Source organism: Pseudorca crassidens, chromosome 17 (assembly GCF_039906515.1).
Source record: "Pseudorca crassidens isolate mPseCra1 chromosome 17, mPseCra1.hap1, whole genome shotgun sequence".
NCBI classification, from domain to species: Eukaryota; Metazoa; Chordata; class Mammalia; order Artiodactyla; family Delphinidae; genus Pseudorca; species Pseudorca crassidens.
The window spans coordinates 69,779,011-69,806,921 of NC_090312.1; the positions used below are offsets into that span (position 1 = coordinate 69,779,011).

Genomic DNA, 27,911 nt, shown 5'->3' on the forward strand with positions numbered 1-27,911 from the left:
GCAACAATGAGAGGCCCGCGTACCGAAAAAAAAAAAAAGAAAACAGAGCACAGTATATCTCCACAGTGACAGAGACACATAAGGATCTTAATAGAGTCCAAGGCAGGGTGGCTAACCCAGCCTGGGAGAGAGGTGGCAAGGCAGAGAGGACAGGAGATATGACTTCCCCATGACGTAACGTTTGGTGTGAGAGAGGATGGCATTTAGGAACAGTTTGCGTAGATATAAAGCTCAGAGCACATGTAGAGCAGTTGTGAGATAAAGAAGACAGAAAGGGAGACCGAAGCCGGATCATAAGAGGCTTTGTACACTCTGCTAAGGAAGTTGAATGTCATACTGAATGCCAAGGGTAATCACTAAGGAATGTTTAGCATTGCTATGGAGATGAATTGTATTGTGAAGTCAGAGGTGTCAGTAAGATAGGTTAGGAATCACCAGGGTTCGTCTGTAGGAACAGAATACGGGGGCAGATGGGCGAGCTCTTAAGAAAGTCGTCGAGAGCATGGGAGAAAAGATTTGATGTAATGGGCTGGGAAACAAGAATCTTACTTTCCGGCCTGAACAATAAGGTAGAGATAGAAAACCCAGGACAACTAGCTGGCTTTGGAAGGAAGATGCTAAGTTCGATTTTGAGATGTTGAATTTGAAGTGTGTGTTGGACATCAGGCGAACTACAGCAAGCAGCAGTGTATGCGGGTCTGAAGCTCAGAAGAGAGAATTGAGCTTGAAGTCATCACCCATAAAATTGGTTACGATTTCTCGGGAAGAATGTATTGAATGATAAACATTATCTCAGAGCAGGGATCTCTTTGTGAGATTTTTGTCTGGAAACACAGAATCTAAATGCTTGTTGATTCCCTGTTCAGAAACTTAAATAACGTATGTAAAGCAAAAGTGATAATTGACCTGCCTGTGAAACTATCTTCCTCGTTTTACCATAGTCTCTTTTTTGATTATTTTTTATTGAGGTATAATTGACTTACAATAATATGTAAGTTTCAGGTGTACAACATAGTGATTCACAGTTTTAAAGGTTATATTCCATTTATCGTTATTATAAAATACTGGCTTTATTCTGTGGATGAAGCCACTGGGAGGCAGCGTGGTCTGAGGAACGAGCGAACACTTCTTTGGAAGTGACGCAAGTTCAGGTCTCGCTTAAAACTAATGCTCGACCTTCACCCATCCACCCCGGCAAGCGTCAGAGGTGGCCCAGGGGTACAGTGCAGTTAGGAGAGAGGGTCATCTGGAGCCCCAGCCAATGCCTGGTGCATGGCGCTGGGCCTCAGTATTCAGGGGTGCCTTTCCTTCTTGCCAAATAGAAGTGCCACTTCAGCTTTCACGTAATTGGCCGATGGCTGTCAGTTTATTTAAAAATCCTGAGAAATTGACCTGTTGGTGTCACCTATGACAGACTTTCTGTTTAGATTCTTCATTTTGACAGGTGCTCAGTAATCTTCAATCTGGGAGATTTTACTCGCTTACCTTCATAGGAAGTTTGCTTAGTAGAGAAAAAAAATCTTTTTTTAAAAAAAAAAAATCGACGAGTGCAAGAGAAAGCCTGTAACTTCAACTTCCCCAAAATGTGCTTAAGTTGTGGTCCCTGGAGTCTTCTCCCGTTTCGGGGCAGTTACAATAGAGCCTCTATCTGGGCTCAGCCAGGCCAGTACGCTAACAGCATTTCTAAGTAAAAACTTTCTCAATCCTGGATTCTTCTTGCTGCTAATTGTGCGCGACTCCTTTGTAAGGCAGGTAGAGTGCCGGGGCAGGCGGAGAGGATGCCGTTTCTGATCAACAGTATTTGGTGATTTTGTTTGTCTCTTCGAAAATAATGGCCGAAGAAGTATCTTCTAGTATTGGTGTTTTGTCAAACAGTTAAAGGGACCTCTTAGATCCAAGATACCATCCCTTTTAATTGGTGGGAATTGTTTGTTTTAAACACATACTAATGCAGTCCCCCTGGACTTGCAGATAAGATGTTTCTACTAAGCAAAAAGTAAGTAGCTTGGAACATTAGCAGTTGAAAGATAGTATTTAGCATGTATATAATAAGAACATGTAGAGATGCGGCGAAATACTATTTTCTCTTTTAAAGTAGTAATTATAACCTTTACTTTCTTTAAAATATAAGGAAAATTACTTGAATTCAAAATGACAGAAATGAATAATTCACTCTACTTTCAGTCACATACCTGTTCAAATGGTCGTAAGCAGAAGTCATACCCCATAATTGGCCAAGGCCTGAAGGAAATTGACAAGGGCTTTTCCAAAATCCAGGAGAAAATTTTTAAACTTTATATTTGAGTTAAGAAACAAATGAATTTTGTAAAACTTTTTAGGGAGGATAGTAAACAAGATGAAAGTCATGTTCTCAAGGTGCTTAAAGTCACGTAAGCTCAGAGTAAGGAGTGCTCAGAAAGATGAGGGTGACTGTTGAAACTGTCACAAAGGATTAACAGGAATAAACAGAGCTGTGTGGGGTGGGCTTTAGAGAAGAATGTTCTAAGCAGAAGGTATATAGTGAACAAGGCTCAGAGATTTGAGTGATTAAAAATATCACGTAAGGAAAAGTATAATGTAGCCTAAAGAGATAAATGAATGTCATGAATCTGTCTAAGCTTGTTCATCAGCGTGGTCATTCACTTCAACATTTATCAAGTGATGACTGTTCTATGCACAAAAATGCTTAAATATTAATTGTTAATGAGTAATTAATTAATAATTATTTTAGATGCTTAAAATGGAATTGTTAGGAAGATTGGCAGTTGTTGCCCTACTTAAATATTAGGGAATTAAGAAAATATTAGAAACTATCAGCCATCGCTTGGTTAAAAGAAATATGAGACATGCATAACGTGGAATAGTATACAGCAATTTAAAAGATAATACAGATGATTAATTGATATTAAAAGATGTTTATTCCATATTGTTGAGTGGAGGGGAAAGTAGCTACAAAACGTGTATCTGGTTCTCCCGGCTTTTTCGGTGTGTATCCCGCGCCAAAATTTAAGCTCTACGAAAAACGTGAAGAACGATGGATAATTGAGTGAGTAGGACCAGGAAGAACAATGGAGGAATTTTAAGACTGGCTCCTTCTGAGGGATGGAATTGAAGTTTATTTGTTTTATATATTTTTGTGTTTTGCCTGCGTTCTCTACATGAATATGTATCTTTTGTAATCAGATAAAATAATAAATTTATTTTCATAAAACTACTAAATTTTTAACACCGCAATGACAAAATGCAGTAATGTTAGCAACTAATTTCTGGTGGGTCGCCCCATTTTTTCATATTAAATTCTGGCAGCCAGGTAATCTGGAAGGTTTCCTTCAGTACCGTCCATGTGCTTGGTCCACACAGAAAAGGAACAGGCAGGAATAAGGTTCTACTTAGAATACAAATAGGGAGAAAAAGACCCATAAAAAGCTCTCTCTTCCTTCAAAGCATTTATTACCTGGTGGGATACACAGATCTGTGTAAGCCTTCATTTCCTTATCCATCAAATATAGAGTTTAAGGGAGGATTGGACATAGCGTGCAATGTACGTGCCTGACACATAGTGTCTCTTAATGATTGTTGCTTCTGTTATCCAGACAGTGAGCTCCAGAGCATACATCAGGGTTGAGAAAGAAAAGAATCCATCAATTTTATTGGTCAAATAATAATAATAAAAAAATGCTTGCCAGAGGAATCTTGCCTTGACAGGAGAGAAAGGAGAGAGAAGACATTCCAGCAAGCAATAGACACAACCGTATGTGGCGAAAGAGGGAAGTGGAGGCCAGGCTGACTGAGGCTGGCCTGAGAGGAGCGTGTGCCTCCTCCAGATGGGCTGTGAAGGAGAGACAGGCAGCATTGGATAGGCAAGGTTAAGTCTCATGATTGAAGCCCCTGAATGCCCATTTGCACTGGAATATATAACGTATTTCTAATTTAATTTTTCCAAAGCATCTATTGATCACCTTCTGGTTAAAAGGCAGAGACAGACAGAAACAGAAGTGAAATGTATTACCTGCCCCCAAGAAGCTAATCCTCCATAATGGATTAACTGGAGGATTTCCACCAGCTCTCCCATCGTATTTCCCGGGAGAGCAAAACCGTCTTTGAGGAAACTATATCTGAAGGTGATTAATGCACAGGCTGGGTTGAAAGGAGAAGGGCGAGAAGCATGATGAATCCCACGTTCCATTCTTGTAACTTTGTGAGAATTCTAGTTCCTTCTCTGAGAGAAAAATCATGGTGACACTCACTTATACCCTCTCTCTCCAGCCCCTCCCCGTGTTTATAAAGGCTTACTGGCATTTTCTGCATCTCGTTTATCTTCGTGTGCTTGGTGCCTGGTATATAAATAGGTGGTCAGTCATTATTCGTTGAATACATGACAAAATGAATGAAAGAATACAGAATGTGTGTCCTATATATTTTCTAAAGATATTTTTTCCAGAGGTAACATAGATCATATTAATGCTATATTAATGGTATATAATATACTGTTTTCCTGAATAATATATAAACAACCAAAACATAGTCTTTGTGGCTTGAAATATATAATTCATGGGAAAAGGGGTGGTTTTGTAGGGAGTGAGACTATGAGTATGAACAAGATTTTTCCTTAGTTTTCAGGCACTTGCCCCTCCCCCCTCCCCTACTGACACCCATTGGTTTGGGGCACACCAGAGCCCCCATGCTGGAGGAAACTTACCAGATAGGACAGTTCACACCAAAGTAATGGAGCTTAAGTCATTTACCCTTACCGGAAGTCTTTGTCTTATAAAAGAAGATTGAAAAGGGATGATTTCCACGGGTGGAATTTCAGACCCACTGATACTTGGAAGAGAGGAGAGAACTTTTTGAGTAAGAAAGTGGCCTCCTCTGAGGTCCTCACTCCCCCCATGAGGGGCTGACAGTGAGGGAAGGTGATGATGGAACCTTCCTGAAGCTCATGGGGAAACTTTTTTTTTTTTAAGTGCCTATGTCCGTTTCTGCCTACTTTTCTCTCTGGAGTCAGCAATAATTATACGACAGAGGAAATCAGCCTGGAGAATTTTTATTCACTTATGAACTAAGGATGTTATTCCGAGCTACACATTCTTTTATACAAAACTGATTCTTTTTTACCATTATAAAGTCATCTGGCTATATGATAAAAGTTAACTAAAATTAATAAATTGATCTCTTTTAAAGTTTCAAATTTTACTCCTCACCCCTGCAAAAAAGAGTCACTTAAAAAATCAATTGCACTGAAATATGTCCTTAAAAATTGTCCTGACATATGGTTTGCAGTTCAATAAAGAGGAACCGATAGACATGAACGGTAATAAACCGGAACTTCTGTTTGTCGCAAATATTGAATTTTAGAGTGAAAAATTATTTCAGAAAAAAAGAGCTCTCTTACAATATGACCTGTTTAATTATTACAGCTTTAGTTCATTGGTTTATGTGTGATCAAAACAGAAATATTCCATGTAAATGAAAACATCTAGTTAAATGCTTTGTGAATATATTAGTATGTGATTAATTTTCTTCAAATGGCAGTGAAGGTTAAAAGAAGGTGATTACAGAAAAGTATAAAAGGTTTCCTGGTTTGGGTATGTTTCCATGCTTCTAGCAGCAGGTTTGCAATAAAAAGAATGATTTTTATGAGAATATGGTTATTCACAGCAAGACTAGAGCTCGTGTCACTGTGAAAAATTCTTCTTTGGTAGATACTCTCAGCAGGAATAATAGATCTAAAAGAAAGGCAACAGGAATTACAAAGAACACTGTGGCCAGTGACAAATTATGTTTGCAAAATGATGGGCGAACCCACTGAAAACGGAGAAATCAGTTCAGCAGTAAATCAATGTCTTATTCTTAAGAGTAGTCCTGACATTCCAAAGAATGACATTTATATTAGATATGTGCTGAGTTGTCCTTTTTTTTAAGGCTCTGAATTATTATTTTGTACCTTGTCAGCCTGTAGTCTTTTATCTTACTACTTGATTTTAAGTTACATGATATAATTAAAAACATGTATGATCTTTTAATGAAAAGCTGTATAATACAATTTGACATATCAAACACTGATGCACTGCCCTATTTTTGTATTTGAAGGTATAGAACATTTTCACTGATTTCTCTGCAAATGTGTAAAATGCCATATCTTTTTGTATTAGCTGAATGATAAATGAAGCTGTGTATTTGGGCCAAAGCTTTTTATGTATAGTATCACGTGGTAGGGGTACAGAATGCACTGAAATATAGTTTGTGCTGTTGCACAAAATATAACTTAAACAAAAAAAGATGGCTCTTGTAGCATTAGATATTAGGCATTCACTGTATACCTTTTCATTCACTCTGTGCTTTTTATTCACTTTATTTTTTTATTCATTGTATATTTTTTAAAAAGTAAAGAAAGTTATGTGTTGATATCATTTGATCAAATGTAATAATATGCCATAATTATCAATTAAATGAATCCACTACTTTTAGAGATACAGTGTTGAACGATTTTAAATAAGCCCATTTTATTTTAAAAGCTCATTTTCAATTCTTTCTGGCTTTCATTAGTAAGCCTTTCTTTTCCTCACCCTAAGGTGGAGGGTGTAAATAAAGACAAATATATTTAATATAACCATGAGGTAAAGAAGGTATTCATGCTTAGAAAGAAGGAACTCCAAGCAGAGTGAAACTGACATATTTATTAACACCGTACCACTCTCTAAGAAGGAACCGGCTTCATGTAATTCCTTTGGGATTCTTCGAGCAGCCTGCTGCAGTGGTATTGTCATGACATCTTACTTTTAATGAGCACATTTTTAAAGGAATTAATATTATAAGAAAATATTACAAATTTAAAAACACACTCTCATCTTTTCTTTAATTATTGTTAATAAGAAGCTTGAGAGTCCTGTAATTTTTATTTAGTGATCTTAAATATTTAGTATAACTTCGTACATATACGAAAACGTAGCTTAAGCGCTTTATCTTTTGCCTTAATATGCCATCTCCAGGTACGTTCAGTAAAGATTTTATTCTCTAAATGTTTTATGAATATTCATCTAAACAGAATGAGATTGAAATAGTTAATATCTTGCCTTTGTTGAAACTGCTGTAATTCAAATCTTGGGTTTTGAATCCAGGTACCTAGGTCTCCTAGCTAAAGTAAACATGATTCTAGTAAAATATCTCTCTCGTTTGTATAATCCCTACAGGGTATGGTAACATTAAATATATTAAAATACTGTTTTTCTAAGTAAGAAACAATAATTAAAAACAGCACGTGTCTCCACAAGTTGCATCTTACTACCAGATCTTAAAAATAGATGTTAAAATTCCTCTTATCCGTTTCTGAGATTCAAAATTCTGTTTTTATTTTATGTTTTCCTACTGGCTTCTATAGTTGTGTCATCCTATTCCTATCAAAACAGATAGGGATATTTAAACATTGACTTAAAATACGCGTTGGCACGGACGCTGTGCCGAGTTTAAAGTGGGAATGTGGAGATAAATTTGTCCAGCTCTATTTTAATTCCTTAACTTGGTGTTTCCCAAACTGTCAAACAGAATGATTTCAAAAACTCCCTTTGTTCCTCATCTCCTGTGCCTTAGCCCTGGGTAATCTGCACCCTTTTCTTTTGCAAGGAAGCATTGTAGTGGGGTAGCACAGGCAATCGGCAGGTCACAAGGTGCACCCCAGACAGGCATGACAGGTCCTGCCGCTGAGCGCCAGAGTCACCGGGCTGCAACCCGGACACCCTTCTTTCCAGGTTGCCCGCGCTGCAGGCTTGCCGCCAGTCCATGGGGAGGGGCACAGGGACGCAGCAGTTCTATGGCTTCTCATTGCATCCATTTGAAAGTGCAGTGAGGGTTTGGACACACCTATAGAAAGCACACTACAAGCATATTATTCCCCGTCAGTAAGTCTAAATACACAGCACGTTGATCGAACAGCCTCCTTTATAAAGCAAAAGAGCGAAATATGCAAGTAAAACCCTGGTTTCTGCAAATTTACTCTCAGACAGAATTTCTTTCTTGTTTTAATTGAAGTATATAATTGATTTACAATGTTGCGTTAGTTTCAGGTGTATAGCAAAGTGACTCAGTTATACATATATATTTTTTTCAGATTCTTTTCCATTATAGGTTATTACAAGATATTGAATATAGTTCCCTGTGCTGTACAGTACAGACACAATTTCTTAACCACCGAGCTCAAAGCGCTGACTCTAATTGTCAGCGAATTAGAAGCAGGATTCTTCACGTCTTTGTCATTAATTAACTTGTTTGTTGACCACTCCTTCCCCCTACATAGAACTTCTGAATAACAGAAAATCTCTAGGGATGACCCATTTCACCTTATTTTTCCAACAAAGCTATGCAAATATCTAGGCAGTTGGGAGTTATTTCCAAAAGCCGCCATGGAAATCACTCCCTTAAAACCTGTGTCACTCAAATACTGGTCACCCCGTAATGCCATCAGTACAATTTAGATTTTCTATGAGAAAGAGGATAGTGTGGGCAGATCCACAGGTGCGGGGTAGGGGGGGGGGTCTTTTTTTTTTTTTTTAAACATTTTCAAGCACTGCTGATCACTTGTTAAAATAAAGCTTTCAGACAATTTGTATGAGTTGTCTCTAAAGTACTAGAAATACTCCTGTACTCTGTATAATTAAACATTTTCATGTTTAGGAATAAAAGGAAAACTTCCTAGTAACTTGTAGATGTCTAAGGTATCAGGCAAGTATCTGTATCGTTGGAGGGGCAGAGGTCAGAGCAGTGGATGTAACTGCTTGATGACAGACGTGGGGAGAGAGAACCCAGCCGTCCTTTCCTTGGCCTTCACCAACTCCAGGGGGTCTCAGTAGGTTCGCTGATGTAGACAATGAAAATAGCTCGTTCTCCGGTGACTCTTTCTTCCTTCCTTCTTTACTTTGTAAAGAAAGTTATTGATACAATTAGTCGGCAGTAAGGTGTCCGTTTTCTCATGGTAAATTTGGGAAATGGAGCAAATACCGCTTCAGTCAGCAGAATCAGGGCTTCTGTAACTCAACTTCTCCAAAGACGTGTTTGTAAGAATTTTATATTGTTCCCTTTCATAACATGCAGGCTGCCTCAAAGTCTTCTAAGTGTCTCTGTTTATTCAAAGCCTGCAGGTTTATTTGGAGTTTATGTTTCTAGTGTCGGATTCAGGGGTATAAACGCCTCAACATCCTGGCGATGACGTCACTGTGCTTGGCACAGATAATAGGACCCATTGTAACTGTCTTAATTCTTTTTATTAATTTTCCTAAATGAATGTGAATGGTATGGTGTATTTTTACATAATTATGGCACAAGTGAAAGGCTTGGGGGGAAAAGTCCAACCACTACGGTATCAAAGCAGAATAAATATTTGCAGAAAAATTCTGCCATAACTTAATATTTTGCATATGAGCCCCTGTACAAAGTCGGAGTTATTCCCGGGGCTTGGTCCAAAAGAACATGTCTGTGGCCCGGCCCTGGAAGGCCAGAGATGATGACGGATCAGAAAAAGGTCAGCTTGAGTCGCAGTGCCAAAAATAATGACAGAAGGGACCAAAAAGGCAGAATAACAGTGCAACCAGAGTTCTGAGAGAGACTGTGCCTTTGCCGCCTGGCCGTGAGACGGTACCCACGTGGCTTGCTTCCGCTCCCAACCTTCCCTCTCACCTCTGGGACCTGCTCACTAACTGCACAGAGTCACTGTGCATCTCTAAGTCTAGACCTGGTATTCAGTTCTGCTTCATGCGTTGGCAGTTTTCCCCAGCCACGCATGTGAGCATTTTATAATCCAGCCCCACGAGTGCTGAGATGCCTGAGCTGAGGGCCGGGAGTAGCTGAAGCTTGCTGATTTTATTTACTTTACCGCTCTGTGAAGCACAAGCCATGGAACATAAAGGGAAGCCAGGCGAGGGTAAACTTTGGTCATTTGGTTTGTGGTGTTTATCTAAAGGATGCTCCTAGGAGGCTCTCAGGTAGAACAGAGCCTGTAGGCCAGCACCTGTAGGCTCAATCTCACGCCTCCCTGATCGCTGCCAACTGCCCTCATTCAACTCTACCGTGACTGTGGCCAAAATCCTTGTTCCTGGCTTCAAGGCTCCTGTGAGGACATGTGTCAAAGTCACACTAACACCTACGCTCTCACTGCCTACCATTGTGCCCTGTCCCCTCCACCCCAGTTCCCATGATGGCTCTCCTTCCGGAAGTTTCTCTCTGGAGTGCTATTTGGAGGCATGGTGGAGAGATGAAAGGGCGGGGCTTGAACTGGAGAATGGAGGACTCACATGCCGAGCTCCGGGCTGGGAGAGGGGCTGTGGTGACAGACTCTGGACCCAGGTGGGTGTGGGGCAGACGAAAGGGAGGATGCATCCTGGAGCAGGGGTCCCCTAAATGTGAAATAACGGGCGAGGTGCCAGTGGCCCAGGTCGTGGCCACCTGTCTACACTATGTGAAATCCAGGGATCCCGGGAAGAAACAGTGAATGGGGGTCAAAGGCCTGTATAAGTGTCTCAGCACTTAGGTTATTTAACTTTTTTGAATCTTCATTTATTTGCATCTGTAAAATGGGTTATAACATTAAATACTATTTTGTGTTCTACACAAATAACAGTAATTCAACTCAACAAGAAATAGGAGTCTGTATAAGAGAAACCGTGGGCCTGCCTCTGCAGGAACTCCACAGAAGTATAAGAAACGACTCAGAGTCGCTCGCCGTCACTTTGAGGGAAGGAGGAATACGCTCTTTGCGGGACACGAAGTGTCAACACGGGACACTTTGGTAACCGAATGTCAACGGATGGTGCTTTAGGACTTTTGAAAAGGGAGGGACTGAGCTCAGGATGCCAACAGTGGGCCAAATGCGTTAGCAATATCTAATTCGGTATTGTGAAATTTTCCTAGTGAAGGATAATCACGACTGTGCCCAGCACTGGCCTGACTCTTCCTTGGAATCTCTTTGTGAGGTGTGGGTATATGTGAAAACTGGTTAACTAAAAATGTTAATTATATATTCCTTTGGGATTGACGTGACACAGAGCCTTTATGCAAAAATACTGATTTTGACATGCCTTTGGAAAGCCATGAACAACAAATAACTCTTTGCCCACCTCTTGATCCCTTTCCAGTCCCACATTAATTCTCACATCTATAATTTGGGGGGCAAAAGAAACTATGTCCAAGAACCTTCCCTCTCACCTCTGGGACCTGCTCACTAACTGTACAGAGTCCCTTTGCATCTCTAAGTCTAGGGTATTTCCTAGAGAGAAGGATGGCTTGCCCCAAAAGTGCCACCTTCCCCTACTCCACCCCACAGCCATTCAAAAGTAGAGGACCGGCGTTGACAGTCTGGGATCAAAAAGCTATGTTTTGTTTCTGTTACCGCAGCTTCAGCGATTGTGGACCACCTCTAGCTGTCCACCATGTATGTCTGTATTTGATTACTTTAATCACAAAAGCAACCAGAATTAACAGTGGGCCAGGCTGTCCCTCTCTGATCTAGCAAACTATAATTTCAGTTTTTCAGAGCTCTGCAACCCTCTTGGACTAAACAGAATTCCACCATTCAGCAAGAGGATAGTCCCTTGTTTTTATTTATTTATTTATTTTTTGGGAAACATGTACATCTATACATTCTTTTTTTATACTCTTTTCCATTATGTCTGATCATAGGATATTCAATATAGTTCCCTGTGCTATACATTAGGACCTTGTTGTCTATCCATTCCAAACGTAAGTTTGTATCTACCAACCCAAACTCCCAATCCAGCCCTCTCCCTCCCCCTCCCCCAACCCTGGGCAACCACAAGTCTGTTCTCCATGTCTATGAGTCTGCCTCTGTTCATTTGTAGATAGGTTCATTTGTGCCATATTTTAGGTTCCACATATGAGTGATATCATATATTTGTCCTTCTCTTTCTGACTTCATTTAGTATGATAATCTCCAATTGCATTCATGTTGCTGCAAATGGCATTATTTCATTCTTTTTTATGGCTGAGTAGTATCCATTGTATATAGGTACCACACCTTCCTTATCCATTCATCTGTCGATGGACATTTAGGTTGTTTCCATGTTTTGGCTATTGTGAACAGTGCTGCTATGAACATAGGGGCGCATGTATCTTTTTGAATTATAGTATTGTCCAGGTATATTCCCAGGAGTGGGATTGCTGGATCATATGGTAGTTCTATTTTTAGTTTTCTGAGGAACCTCCATACTGTTCTCCATAGTGGCTGTACCAAATTAACATTCCCACCAACAGTGCAGGAGGGTTCCCTGTTCTCCAAGAGGATAGTCCTTTGGATTCCAGGGGGGTTCTGCAGCATTTACCACAAGTGTAATTAACTTAGCACATGTGTAGCTGGTTAAATTAACTTCTGGCCCTCCTGCTAAACTGTAGGTGCCTTGAGGGCAGGGACTGATAACTTGATGCTACTTCCAAGGCAGAGCCAGCTCCTCCGCTTGCCACCTGCCTGCCCATGTAACTCTTCCCCTCCTGCCTCAGGGCCTTTGAACGTGCTCTTTCCTTGGCCTGCAAAGCTCTTTCCCCAGATAGCACCACAGCCTTGCATATTCCCCTCGCCTGCTGTATTTTTTCTCCTTAGCACTTATTACTGTCTGATTGTACATTTTGCATATTTTCTTGTTCGGGTGTCTCTCCCAACTAGAATGTTAGTTCCAAGATGGTAAGGATTTTTGTGTTAAGTGGTGTATCCTTAGCATCTAGAACAATACCCAGAACAGTCACCCCTTAATAAATAATCAGACACATGAATAAATAAATGATCACCTTTTAAATCCAAGGCATCCATTAGCCTGCTTGGATGGGTATTGAGTGCAAAGTCTGCCAGGAGTCCAGAAAATCACTACTCTGTGTCCCCAGGTGAGACCCCAAGCCTGACACCCATATATGCTAGGGGTCCCTTAGGCATCTCAAGTCTCAGTAGGACTGATTAATGCATGAAATATGCTCAATTGGCTGAGCTGGCAGTGGGAGCCCCCCGTGTGGATGCCACCCCAAGACTTGGATTCGGTAATGACATACTCCTTAAAATCCTATCACATACTTTTTGGAAGTTTATTTCAAAAGTACATTTTCAGCACATTCAGTCTTCTGGGAATAAAAACGTATTTTCTTGTGGAATTCTATATATCTGCACTCTGCGTATTAAGCATTAAATTAGGGCTTGTAGGGATATATTTTGGGACGTGAAAATACAGAAAGCTTCCATTATTGTCTTCTGTGTCTACCAGTGGGGGATTTAAACTTTGTTGCTGTTGTTGTTTCAGTGGGTGCAGAGCCCCCTCTGCTCCCTCCCTCAGTTACCGAATTGTCTCGGTTTATGACGAATTTGGAAACTAAAAGCAACCAAATTTGGAAAGCAAAAATGAAAACCTCAAATTAGGCTCTTAGGAAGACAAACAAAAAGCTAGATGGCTTCTGAAAAGTGGGAGAAGGGGAGCCTCATCCCCACAGAGACAACTGCAGGATATCAGAATGTAGGGAACTGCAGTTTCTAATTTGAGGGTGAAGACACTTAGCACAAGTTCACATGTAACAGGGCTCTGCTGGGAAATGAAATGATCTTTCAGTATCTTAATGCTCTCCATTCTTTAAGGAATTAACGTTTTTCATAGGTAAGCATCAAAAGTAATATTATAGTTTCTCATTAAAATTTTTTTAAAATACATAGCTTGCTTCCCAAGACATTTATACCATTATTTGTAAACTCGTACAGAGACTCAGCGAGGATGCATCTTTAATATGTAGCTTATCAATTCCAAGTCTGTGCAACATAGTACTTGTCTATTGTTAAGTAAAATGAGCACCCATTCCAAAAACACATTTTACATAGACATTTTAACGATGTTTTAATTCCTAAAAGTGCTAACCAGGCTCTTTTAAAAAATGCTCTTGATTTTTTAAATCTATTTTGATTAAAATTGTTCTACAAAAATTCTGCAGCTAACGAGCGGGATTTCCTTGTTGCCACCACGCCAAACTTTGCTTTAATCAAATCACCGTGAAGTGAGTTTGGTTATCTGCAGTTAAAAAAGCTGGAAGCTGTTGACACTTAGCGCGAACCAAGATATTGAACAATACTTCAAATGAGGGCCTCAGCCTGGGAACAAAAAGTCTTAAGGAAAGCTGGCAGGAGAAAACAAATACAGGATGTGGATGGACAATAGCCACGGTAGAGTCATCAACAGTCATTAGAAGATAACGGCTGCTCTGTTAGTAATGGAGATTTTCAAGAGCATTAGCTTAAGAAAAGCCTCTTAACACCCTGTTTTTGCAAAGAATTCCTCCCACCCCTAGAGTTAACCAAGTAACTTTAGGTCACCGTTGATTCCTTGAATTAAATTCGCTTTAACATATCTTTTCCTCTTCTAATTTCTCAACTTCCTCCTCCTCTCAGTTCTCTCTCCCAAGAGAGAAAAATCCTCCACTGCGGCGCTAAGGCTTTAGGGGTTTTTGTTTGTTTGCGGGGAGTACACTTTTCTGCATTTGTTTGTCTTGTAACTAACCATGCACCCTAAAAGAGTAGTTTACCAACAGCGTAATTTTTGTATTTCTGGCTAGATAAATGGCTAGATAGCAGAAAGTCATGATTTAGTAATTCTTTAAACCCAGAATAAGTACGTTGTTGAAAAAACACAACTATCATTCATCTTTCACCCTCCGAATTATGTATAATGAATAACTCTGAGAAGTTTCCAAACATGTTTTGCAGGAATGACCTGTTTTTTTAAATGTTAAATTCACAGTCCTGCCTGTGAGGCCTCCTAGACTTTTATTCTTTTTTTTTTTCGTATCTGGGGTTACGGACCTGGGAGAGCAGGGGAGGGTTACAAGGTCAAAGTCCTTTCCTCCTTGGAACTGGCTGCTTGCTGGGAGAGGGTTGCCTGGAAAATAGATGCTTTAGAAAGAAGAGGTTGGGGGGTCAGGATTTTAATTCTGTTAAGCAACAGCTGGTTTGAGTTTCTTTCCACTTCTATCTCCTGCTCCTTTCCTCACAAATCCATGGAGAGAAAAGAATTTGTTCAGAAGGAACCAGCAACATAAAAATACACCTTCTATTCCTGTGGTGCTTACCTGTGGCATCTTGTTATACATTGGATGTGAAGCATTAGAGGGACAGATAGGCTAGATTCTATAAAATTAACTCTATAGGAAAGATAACCAGAGCTTTAGTCTGAAGAACATTTTTAAAATACAGGATGCACGCCTGAAAATTTCTTTTAAAATTTTTTTAACTAAAACTTTTAATGGAAGTAAGTGTCAGAACGGCCTCTGGGGTACCTGGAGGCTGACTGCCAAGAGGAGAATCATAACTGAAAACATTAAAGCATGCCAAGTGTGTGTTACTCGTTTCTGGACTAGGGACCGTGTCTGTCTCCAAATTAGTTTGCCTTCATTTGTTCAACAAACGTTTACTGAGTGTCTGCTCTTCCCACAATGATGCTGGGGGCTGGGGACACAGCAGTAAGATGTGGGCGTGCTTATATGTGAGCAGGTGTATCAACGTGAACCCGTCCAACTGAGCTTTAACCCACAGTTACACTTCCTATTCTAAACACTTTACACATGGATTGGGATTTTAAAATCAGGTCTGTTCAACTCGTATTATTCTATAATCAACTCATCAATCCGATATTTAAAATGAATATGTAATAATAGTGAGACAGGTAAAAAAAAGTTAAAAAGTTTTAAAAACAGTAAAAAAACACCTCGTGGTTTGATTATTTTTATTTAGGTTGTGAAGTCTCCCATGCTTTTTTCCTACACACACACACACACACACACACAGAGAGAGAGAGAGAATAAAACTTGCATCTCTCAAATCAATGGCAAACCAGTAACAGATTTTCTAGTCTGGGCTCCTCCACACGCTGGCCTCAGGCTGTGTTGGTGTGTGGCTCGACAGCAATCAGAGGTCATAATTTCATTGGCAGTTAGCATCAGGTTTAATTTTTCTAGCATGTTAGATTTACCGAAATGTCTGGTTTCAGTTACGCTTCGGCATTGACTGAATCAGCTCGGAGCAGCACGATGTCTTCAGGTACCTGAGGTTTATGAAACACATATGCTAATTGTTTTCAATCAATCACTTTCCTTTCTAAACACAAAAATGTGTTTTCTGAACCTGAATAACAGTAGTCCTTAATGACATTGCTGGTTTCTTATATTGTAAAAAGACCCGAAGTAGGTAAAAATGTCAATTTAACTAGACTGCCACCTACTGATTGCCGTGGTTGGAAAACACTCCATTAGAGTGTTTGGGCATTTTTTTTTTAAACAGGCTTGTGTGGATTTTCCCCCCTCCAAAACATGTAGATAAATGTAGATGCTTTTTGAAAATTAACATGTATCATTTTCATTGCATTTTAGGAATGTGACCAAGTTCATATAGATGATGTCTCTTCGGATGACAATGGACAAGACCTAAGGTGAGCCCATGAATGGGAAGTGATGGGCTCCATGTTATAGCTTAATTGCTCAGCTTATTAAGATGAACTTTCTGTTTGGTTAACTTTGGGCTTTTCTTGCGTCTAAATAGCACATATAACTTTGGAACAGATGGCTTTCCTGCTGCGGCAACCAGCGCTAATTTATGCTTGGCAACCGGTGTGCGTGGCGGCGTAGACTGGATGAGAAAGTTGGCCTTCCGTTACAGACGAGTAAAAGAGATCTACAATACCTACAAAAATAATGTTGGAGGCAAGTGACTATCACCAGTAGGTTACTGGGTTAGTTAAGATAGTCTTGATAAGATGCTCAAAGTACCACACACTTTTACATCACACTTTTTTGGATAGAATAGCTTTTTTTGAGAGCCGTTTCATCTAACCAGTGATTATTCTGCTGTGACTGAAGTAACAGACTAGAGCCAGCTGCCCTGGCCAGGCTAGTCTAGTCCTCGCTCCATTCCTTAGTAGTGGTGTGACCTGGAGTAAGTTTCTTGACCTCCTGCCTAAAGGACTTAAGACGAATCATAAAGCTCCTTCTACCGGGTAGATGTTTGCATTAGCTTGGATCTTTTGATTGTGGTTCAAAATGGCTTTGGTATGAAAAGGAACATATTGACCTAATGAAAAGTTTAGGTGGTGCTGGTTTCTGGCATGGCTAAATCCAGATGCTCAGATGATGCAATCAGTAATCTTTGGCCTGTAATTTCCTTTGGAAAATTACCGCCTCCCGAAAGGTGGCAAATGTGCCTACCAGTAGACCCAGGCTTATATGCTACCAGTCTAGCGCCTCCATGGGGTGGAAAGTGTCTTTCCCAATAGATTGAGCAAAAGTTCCAAAACAGCCTTTCACTGGCCAAGCTGAGGACATATGGCTATTCTGGGAGCCAGAGGGTAGGATCTGCTCTGCTCAATCTTCATGGTTGGAGGAATGGGGGAGAGTAGGCTCCCCCAAAAGAAGAGATGACGTCTGTAGCCAGAAGAAGGACGCTAGGAATGCAAAACCAATATATGTTCCCCACAGTGCTAAATATTTGTCGAATGATAACGTGAAAAATTGCTTAGTATATTATAAAGCTTGAGGGTAGTATTCGAGTAGTTTTAAGTGTTTACTGTTTATAAAGTTGACGAGACACGTTAGTGAGGAAGTAGTTCATGTGCTTTTAAATCCACAGGTCTGCTTGGTCCAGCTAAGAGGGAAGCCTGGTTGCAGCTGAGGGCCGAGATTGAAGCCCTGACAGACTCCTGGTTGACACTGGCCCTGAAAGCTCTCACACTCATTCACTCCCGGTAAGTTCTCCCCAGGTCACTTCATACAAAGTGCCTTTGCCTGAAAACGAGCTGTGCTTATTCATTTTGGAGATTTAATTTTCAACTGTCTTTTTTTTTCTTTGTATTCTCACAGGACGAACTGTGTTAATATTTTAGTAACAACTACTCAGCTTATCCCAGCATTGGCGAAAGTCCTGCTGTATGGATTAGGAATTGTATTTCCCATAGAAAATATTTACAGTGCAACTAAAATTGGTAAGCTGCTTTTTAATTAATTTATTTATTTAACAGTCAACCCTTTGCTTTCAGGCTAGTAAAAATGAAAGACAATAAACAGGACTACTTTTTTCAGAATGCCAAATATCAGAAAACTAGAAGAACAATTTAACCCATTTTATTGTCAAAATTGGCTTTAGATATCAAGAGAAATATAAAGCACAATCCATGTAGTTGAACTCAGAAAATTTTACTTTACTGGCGAACATTAAAACCTATGCGTTTTAGCTATAGGCAACTTAGCATCACTTCTAGAGTATTATCTTATTTTTATTCTCTTAGGCAACATCAATGAAAATATTTTATAAGCTTAAACAAGTAGTTGTATAGAAATATACAAAGGAGAAATTAAATAGCTAATAGCAGCTTTAATTAAACAACTCTAATAATAAATTATTATTACTGGAACTATTTTTTTCACCTTATTTTACAACATTTCACCTTATTTTACAACATTTTTTTCACCTTATTTTACAACTATTTTTTTCACCATATTTTACAACATTTTACAATGATTGAGTTCCCATTTTTGTTATGGGGATCAAAAAAATTAAATTCTTGCAAGAAGGAAATGTAGTTGGGAAAGAAGACTAATGGGAAGTTTAGTTAAGATATAAACCAGGACAAAACAGAAGTAGGGATAAAAGGAAGACATGGCTCTTTCCTTAGGGAGTTCATTATCTCTAGCAGGGGAAGCAGACATCAGAATAACTATAATATGACAAAGTAGTATGTCAATAAGCATTTATCAAGTATCTACTAGATGCTCAGAATTGTACTAAACATTTTACATATTAAAGTCAGTCTTTGAGGCCTTTCCATTTCTCAGCTGAGAAAACTAAAGCTCAGAGACTTAATTGTTCAAGTTAACAGCTAGTAAAGTTAAGGTCAAAGTAGATCTCTCCGATTCCAAGGTCCAGCAGACTCCCTTCCACAGCCTAAGGGGTCCTACCACTAAGTGCCCAAATGCGCACTTCAATGGGAGAGCATTCACTGCCACCCAGGAGGCAGCAGAGGGCACGTGTCAGTTAAGAGTAAAGGGAAGACATGACATTTGAGCTGGGTAGAGAAGGGTAAATAAGAGTTTACTAGGCAGATGGCTAGTGAGAACAAAGTGACAGAGGAATTAAAATGTGTTCCCTGCTGAGGGACCTGTGAGTCGTCCGGGGTGACTAATGTGCAATGCCCATGGGAAGCTGATGCTGGAAAGGTAGACTTGGGTCTTATAAGTGGCCTCGTATGTTGCCCTAATGAGATGAATGTTATGTGAGTCCTGGGAAAGGAGGATGAGTATCCTGGTAGGTGGAAAGAAGGTTGTTTCTGGCTAAAGAAAAAGGTGCAAAACAGAACCCCTATCTATTTGGCTTGCACTTCTCCTTCAAAGAACTTACTAAATTGTCACTAAAAAGTTGCTTGTTCAGTTATTTGTTCATAGTCTCCTTGATAACTGAGTCTGTCCATCTCACTCATCATGGTGGCTACAGGGCCCAGCACATGGTAGGTACTCAATCAGTGTTGAATGAAATGGGTGAATAAATGGTTGTTTATTCAGAAGAAGGCTGACACAGAGGTTTCTTTTAGGCAACTGGGTCAGCAGTGACACTGTTAGCTGATGGGGAAATCAGGTTTGATGGCAAAGATAATAAGGGTTTGATCTTACCAATGTGAGTTTGAAAAACCTATGGGATATTCAGATAGCCCTGTCAAGTTGGAAATAGTTGGAGTTTGAGAATGACTGATGCCTCCTGAGAAGGGCCAAGGAGAGAATACTGGAAAATACTTATAAAACGAAAGGAGTACACCAAATAGAACTCCTAGTAGCCCAGTAGAACTTGAATTTTTATATGTTGTCATATAAAATAGCAATCAGTTTCCACGAACTCAGGTCTTTATTCTATCTGTATCAGTAAAGAGGAATCATTGTGTTTTGTAAACAAGGATCCAAGGGAAAGGTTTATCAGCACATGAAAGAAAGAACATATTCCAAATGAGCATATAATACAGAAGGGTTAGCACTTAACTTCCCAGAAGAAAAGAACAATTAGCGTATTACACGTCATGCACATTGAACTTTAATCCCAAATAATTTGAAAATGCGAGGATAATAGGAAGTTGCAATAACAATCAAGAAAGTATTTTTTAATGGGCATTTTGTTTGCCATATTGGACTTGTTTAATTGTTTTCAGTCTAGAATAAAAATTTGATTTAAAAACTGTACGGTGGTAGAAACGATCTCAAAACCATAGGTAGAATCACTTTTCCATGATATTTCTAACAAAAAAAAGTAGGGATTGAAACTCCTGTAAGTTGCTGCTAGTTTTGCCATCAAATGAGATCTAATTTGGGGATCAATGCAGAAAACCACCCAGGAATTTTCCTTGTAGGCCAGGGTTCCCCACCCCACACGCACAGCAGGAGCTGAGCGGTGGAAGGGGGAGCAAAGCATTGCTGGGGTTGCTGCCTGAACCATCCCCATCTCCCGGCCCCTGACCACCCCCCACCCCCACCCCCACCCCCTCGGTCCATGGAAAAATGGTCTTCCATGAAACCAATCCCTGGTGCCAAAAAGGTTGGGGACTTACTTTTAAATAACATTGAGTTTACCTTCCTTTTTTCCATGAAAAGGAAACTTTACGAAGCCACATAAACATTTCCCTCTAAGCGGGGAAAGAAAGTTTCATGACATCTGACTGTTTGGTTACATATTTTTTGCAGTGAAAACCATCCTTTGTATTTGTTTCTCAAGGTGATTTAATATTTCACAGGTTAGAGGGCAACTGAAGAAGCATTGAAATGACATCCTTTGAAGAAGGCTGGCCTTATTTCGTTCTGTCAGATGCAAACTAGAGATTTTAGTGCAAAATACAAATATAAAGCAGACATTTGTTTAAGCAAACAAGCAATTTGTTCGTGTGTATATCTGATCCTTATTTGAAAGAGGTACAGGCCCCGTTCAGCCATTCACATTTGAAACCTATAAACTGTCCCATTGTCCATTAAAATGACCTTATTGGCAGCCCAGGACTTGGAACCCCAGTTCCTGCTCCAAGAAGCAACAATGGCCACATTAACTACAGGGACGTGCTTACAGTGTAGCTGCCACGGGCGCCTAAACTAAGTCTTGACATGGGAAAGATAATAGATAGGTACAGGTATCCCGTTACCTTTATCCCACTTTTCCTCTAGGAAAGCGCTTTACTGAGCATTAGGTGTCTGGGCCAGGTAAGCACGCTCTCTCTTGTAGGGCGCCAAATTACCTGACATTCATTTCAGAAACAGTTTTCCAAGAATATTTCAGGTCAATGCATTAGGCCTGGGTGGGGGGAGGGTGTCTTTCATTCAAAGAGCATCCCAACCTGAAAATGAAGGGATAAACTAAGTCCAGTGTTGGATTTCTCTTGCCGTAACAAAACCAGTCCTTCGGTTTTGTTCATCCTTGTCAACAGTCTTTCGATCAGATACTGTATTCAGAGTTTGATAGATCATGAAACATTTTTTAAGTGAAGTTAAAATATTTTGCCAGAATGGCATGCTTTCATTTAGTCTCAGCTTGTAGGGGGAAAAGTACTATTTCCAAACAATACTTTTTCCACCAAATGCTCTACTGAGATCTAGATTCTACTTTTTAATAAATGAGTCTTGGGGGAGAAAAAGTACTAAAATTGTCCATTCCCAAGGGACAGGACACCACATGGGTCGTTCATTTACAGTTTTTGCTGTATTGTGCTGTTCTACATACTCCCCAAATGGCATATAAAAGCACTCTTTTCCTAGTTTGCACAAGTACGATAGACTTGGATCAGAAGCATGGAAAAAGCATTTTATATAAAAAGTTTAAGCCCTAGAGTGCTGACTTACTCAAACTTTACATTTTTTCACAATGTACTTTTGTTCATTAGGAAAGGAAAGCTGTTTTGAGAGGATAATTCAGAGGTTTGGAAGAAAAGTGGTGTATGTTGTCATAGGAGACGGTGTGGAAGAGGAACAAGGGGCGAAAAAGGTGAGTGTTCCTCCTTGGTGCCTCTTGTGCCCTTTAATTTTTCTTACTCCTCAGAATCTTCAGAACTGGATCATTTCAACACATGCCATTTCTCTGAAACAGATCATGAATGTGTTCTGAACCGTAAGTGCTGACCAAGGGCAGAGTAGAATTAAGTCATTATTGAAGCGAGCTTTTTGAAGAGTGGTATTCACAAGCTCGGGGGTCATGGATGGCTGGTCTTCACAGAATGTAGACTTGGGGAACAGAAAAGGAGGCTTAGTTCTGCAGCCACCATCCGGAACAGAGACAGCACACATGCCTGCTCTTGCCGCTTTCTGCACCCATGGCAGACATCGCCAGGTGATTAGACGTCCGTTACCTGAGCCTGGATGCAGCCTAAGAACCTTCCAGACATCAGTTCAGAAAGATTCTAGGAGCTAATCAGAGCTGGCTTGCAAAACTATTTTCTGCCCTAGAGTACGGTGCCTTCTTTTGATCACGAGGTCAATGCTTGCCTCTTTTGGGATGCTCAAAAAGGAGGAAAGGAGCAGGTCCCTTGACTCCCCGTTTGCCCATGATATTTCTTGTTATTCTTCTGCATCCCTGCAAGTGTGATTCTGTCATTTCCCGTAGCAAAAGCTTTCTCATGAATGTCCTTCATTGTATTTTAAAGAGGGGGAAGGAGCCACATTCCTTAGCCTGGCACTCAGGGTCTTCACAATCTAGAAACAACGTAGGCACGTTGGTCTTCTTACGCTCCTTTGGCCACGCCCAGCACCTCCTTCCTGCTGCTGTTGTGCCTGGAATGCTCCTCTTCCCAGTGCCCTACTGTCACTGTCTTACTCATTTTTCAAAATCCAGTTTACATACCACCTTTTCTATTTCCTTTGTTTATACGAACTCAGTTATAGTAGCACCACTTATACTTTAATTGCAGAAGCTCTGGTAAATAACTTGGATTCTTGAGCCAGATACCCTGGGTTTGAATGACAGCTCTACCATTTTACCAGTTCTGTGACTTCGAAAAAGTTACTTTACCATTCTCTTTCCGTAACTGTACATGGAGATTACAGCAGCACCTAGCTCATTGGCTATTTTAAGGATTAGATTTAGTTCAGGTATAAAACAGAGCCTGATACATATGAGGTATGCAACAAATGGCAGCTCTTATTATTAATTATTTGCGCATGTGCCTGTTTCAGCAGTGAGGTGTGAGCTCCTGAGATGTAGGGATCTTATTTTGCTTGATTGCTGTTTGAGACTCTGTCTTCATTTTTTTTTTTTTTACAGTTCCCTAAATCTTGGCACAGTCATGCACTAATATTTCTTAAATTGAAGAGCATTAATTATTTTATGAGATTAACCAATAGAATAATTTTTTTCTTCTCTTCCCCATACACTCACTCATAGAAGTCATTTTTCCATAAAGGAGGCAAGCTCTTCTGGAATATTCCAGTATACTCCAGAAATGGCACCAGCCCATAGATGCAGCATTAAGCATGGCACATGGCCAGCCTCCTTATAGAGTCCAAGAATACTTAATTCACCTTCAGTGCCTCTGAATTCCAGTAGAAGAATAGAAGCTGACCCTAATGCTATAAATAATAGATTTCACTTACACCCATAGATACACAATGTGCCCATGATTACAGTCTCCCCACATGTGTTCGGTGCTGGTAGAAACCCACACACACTTTTTTAAAGCTTGATTCTAAGCGGTATTTGCTATCTAAGCACTAATTCTGCGTTCCAGCTTCACCAGTGGCCAACCACCATTGTCATTAGGTACATCTGTTAGCCCTTTGGGCTGTCTTCATAAAAAGAAATCTGTCCCAGACTAAACAGAGTACCCAAAACTCAACCCTGGAGAGTTAAAGAGAATATTTGGTGAACATCCAGACTCAAATCTTTTTCCTGAGAAAGCCTCTGGAATCCCCTGCCATTTCTAGACAGGACCTCCTAGTGGCTATGGGAACATGGAATAGATTTGCACCTCTGAGCATCACAGAATTGAAGAGCAGCATTTCATGCCAGTATGGCCCAGGGCCAAGGTGTGTGAATCTGCCTTCCAAGCTGGTCCTTCTCCACCTAGTACTCACCAAAATATTTTAATTTCAAGAGGAGGTTGCCAAAATGTGGCTTTCTAGCTTGTGGTAGACAGAAGAATGTTTATGAAAGTGATGACCTAAAATTCAAAGAACACAAGTATGTTTCTTAGATATTTGTGTGGGTGAACACAAGATGGGAAAAGTAAAGGAATTTGTGATTTGATGTTAGAATTGAAAGTAGTAACAGTACTGAGTATTTGCTCTCTTTGAAGAACAGTTAAAGTTGTTTCCACTGTTTGTCTTTGGACATGTTATTCTTTCTATTCAGGACAAACACACACACCTATACCAAAAAGAATTAGGCAGCTGCCTACGACGAACATCCTCTTTAAATTTTTTGACTGTAAATGAATGCTTGTAGCTTCAACTTTCTGTTCTGATTTCTTGGGATAAGTGTATGCAATCAGTCCAGTACTCTCTGTTACAAAGGAACTCTTTGCACCTTGAGAGCTACCAGCATGGGAACTCTAATGAAACTGTAACCAGGAGTTGTAAGAACTTTATGTGTGTTTGTTAAGTGTACAGATTTTTCAGAAATAGTCAGATTCCTAATAATTGTGCCTATGATTCAGATGTCATAAATCTATCATCCTGAGGGACAAATTGACCATTCCTTTCTTATAGTCTGTCTAAGCTTTCTAGGTTAACTAGTATTTAAACAGCAGTACTTAGTGCATGAGTTAAAAGACAAGGATCTAATAGTTCACAGTAAATAATGAGTATATTTAATGTGTGGGGTTCTGCATAGAAATAGAGAATATTTAATATTTTTAAGGGAAATATTTAATTTAAGGGAACACTACAATTTAGCAAACTCTATATGAAAATTCAAGCTAAAGAAATAAAGAGATGGTTATCCTTACTATCAGTTATAAAGCCCTTATTATGTCCCAGAACCTCTTTTAGGCACTTCCTATCCATTATCTCATTAAATCCTCACAACAATTCTATGAGGCAGGAGCCCTCAGACCTCTTTTATAGATGAGGAAACGGAGGCACAGGAAGGTAAATACTTTGGCCAAGCTCACACAGCTAGAAAGTCACCAAACTAGGATTTGAAGCCAATTATATCTGTGAGATTCAGCACAAAATTCCTTCAAATTACAGACTTTACTTACATATCTTAAATATGATTTGATTTACAAAAAAACATTTTAATGCTTTTTTTAAATTGTTGGAATATAGTGTGCAGTTTCTTTCCTTTTGGGAGGTAGATAGAACTATGTTGTGTTCTCTTTCTCCCAATTTTACACTCATGATTAAAATTTAACAAATAAATCATTAATTCTAGTTTATAATTTGGTTCACAAGCATTTCAGATTAAATAAAACTAACAGTGAACCAGTGAAGTTCTGCAAGTTTGGGCACTAAAATGTTTTGCAAAATCAAAACATTTTGCATTTCTTCTAAATCAATTTTAACCATTTAGCTGCCTCTCTTCATTTCCTATGTCCTTTTAAAAATCTAATACAACAGTCTCCTCTCTTCCCTGTAGAGATGTCTTTCATCTCCCTAAATAATGTTCTTTTGCTAGAGGTAGTTATTTTTTTAAGCCCGGAAATGAAAACTAGTAAGTATTCTGCCAGTTACCTGTTTTGTTATGGTCACTTGAAGTCTGCTCTGTCACCTTTGTTCTCTTTAGCAATACAGTCCCAGGAGTTTCATCAGTAATTTTATCTAATTCTATAATCCATATCATTAAAAAAAAAAAAACGCTTCAAAGAGAAAAGGTTAGAAATACCTTTGTTTTTTTTAAAAAACAATGTTATTCTAAAAAGATCTCTTTTTTCAAAATTTTTATGGGAGTATAGTTGATTTACAATGTTGTATTAGTTTCAGGTGTACAGAAAGTGAGTCTGTTATACATATACATATATCAACTCTTTTTTACATATATATCAACTCTTTTTTAGACTCTTTTCCCATATAGGCCATTACATAATATCGAGTGAAGTTCCCTGTGCTATATACAGTAGGTCCTTACTTAGTTATTATTTATCTTATATATAGTACTGTGTTTATGTCAATCCCAATCTTCCAATTTATCCCTCCCCCACCACTTACCCCCTGATAACCATAACTTTGTTTTCTGTTTTGTAGATAAGTTCATTTGTACCCTTTTTCTAGAATCAACATATAAGCGATATATGATACTTGTCTTTCTCTGTTTGACTTACTTCACTCAGTGTGACAATCTCTAGGTCCATCCATTGTTGCTGCAAATGGCATTATTTTGTTCTTTTTTATGGCTGATATTCCATTGTACGTACCACATTTTTTTCTGTTCCTCCATTAATGGACATTTAGGTTGCTTCCATGTCCTGCCTATTGTAAATAGTGCTGCTGTGAACGTTGGGGGTGCATGTATATTTTTCAAATTATAGTTTTCTCTGGATATATTCCCAGAACTGGGATTGCTGGATCATATGGTAGTTCTATTTTTAGTTTTTTAAGGAACCTCCATATTGTTCTCCATAGTGGCTGCACCAGTATACATTCCCACCAACAGTGCAAGAGGGTTCCCTTTTGTCCACACCCTCTCCAGCATTTATTGTTTCTAGATTTTTTTGATGGTGGCCATTCCCACAGGTGTGAGGTGATACCTCATTGTAGTTTTGATTTGCATTTCTCTAATAATTAGTGATGTTGCGCATCTTTTCATGTTAGTTGGCCATTTGTATGTCATCTTTGGAGAAATGTCTATTTAAGTCTTCTGCCCATTTTTTAATTGGGTTGTTTTTTTGATATTGAGCTGCATGAGCTATTTGTATATTTTAGAGATTAATGCCCTGTCAGTTGCTTTGTTTGCAAATATTTTCTCCCATTCTGAGGGTTGTGTTTTCGTCTTGTTTATGGTTTCCTTTGCTGTGCAAAAGCTTCTAAGTTTAATTAGGTCCCATTTGTTTATTTTTATTTCCGTTTCTCTAGGAGGTGGGTCAGAAAAGATCTTGCTGCTATTTATGTCCAGGAGTGTTCTGCCTACGTTTTCCTCTAAGAGTTTTATAGTGTCCAGTCTTATATTTAGGTCTTTAATCCATTCTGAGTTTATTTTTGTGTATGGTGTTAGGGATTGTTCTAACTTCGTTCTTTTACATGTAGCTGTCCAGTTTTCCCAGCACCACTTATTGAAGAGACTGTCTGCTCCATTGTATATTCTTGCCTCCTTTGTCATAGATTAGGGGACCATAGGTGTGTGGGTTTATCTCTGGGCTTTCTATCTTGTTCCATTGATCTATGTTTCTGTTTTTGTGCCAGTACCATTCTGTCTTGATTACCGTAGCTTTGTAGTATAGTCTGAAGTCAGGGAGCCTGATTCCTCCAGCTCCGTTTTTCATTCTCAACATTGCTTTGGCTATTCGGGGTCTTTTGTGTTTCCATAGAAATTGTAAAAATTGTTGTTCTATTTCTGTGAAAAATACCATTGGTAATTTGATAGGGATTGCACTGAATCTGTAGATTGCTTTGGGCAGTATAGTCATTTTCACAATGTTGATTTTTCCAATCCAAGAACATGGTATATCTCTCCATCTGTTGGTGTCATCTTTGATTGCTTTCATCAGTATCTTACAGTTTTCTGAGTACAGGTCTTTTGCCTCCTTATGTAGGTTTATTCCTATGTATTTTATTCTTTTTGATGTGATGGTAAATGGAATTGTTGCCTTGATTTCTCTTTCTGACCTTTCATTGTTAGCGTATAGGAATGCAAGAGATTTCTGTGTATTAATTTTGTATCCTGCCACTTTACCAAATTCATTGATGAGCTCTAGTAGTTTTCTGGTAGCATCTTTAGGGTTTTCTATGTATAGTAT

General features: G+C 39.4%; 1 protein-coding gene across 7 annotated transcripts in view; it reads left to right on the forward strand.

The window, feature by feature from the left end:
• EYA1 (EYA transcriptional coactivator and phosphatase 1) overlaps positions 1–27,911 on the forward strand; it is a 317,430-nt gene that overhangs the window by 280,513 nt on the left and 9,006 nt on the right. For all 7 annotated transcript variants that reach the window (XM_067712078.1, XM_067712075.1, XM_067712076.1 and 4 more), the window contains 5 exons: positions 16,387–16,445; positions 16,556–16,716; positions 17,639–17,753; positions 17,869–17,990; positions 21,912–22,012. In XM_067712078.1, coding sequence (XP_067568179.1) covers positions 16,387–16,445; positions 16,556–16,716; positions 17,639–17,753; positions 17,869–17,990; positions 21,912–22,012 — 558 coding nt within the window. The remainder of the gene's footprint in view (positions 1–16,386; positions 16,446–16,555; positions 16,717–17,638; positions 17,754–17,868; positions 17,991–21,911; positions 22,013–27,911) is intronic.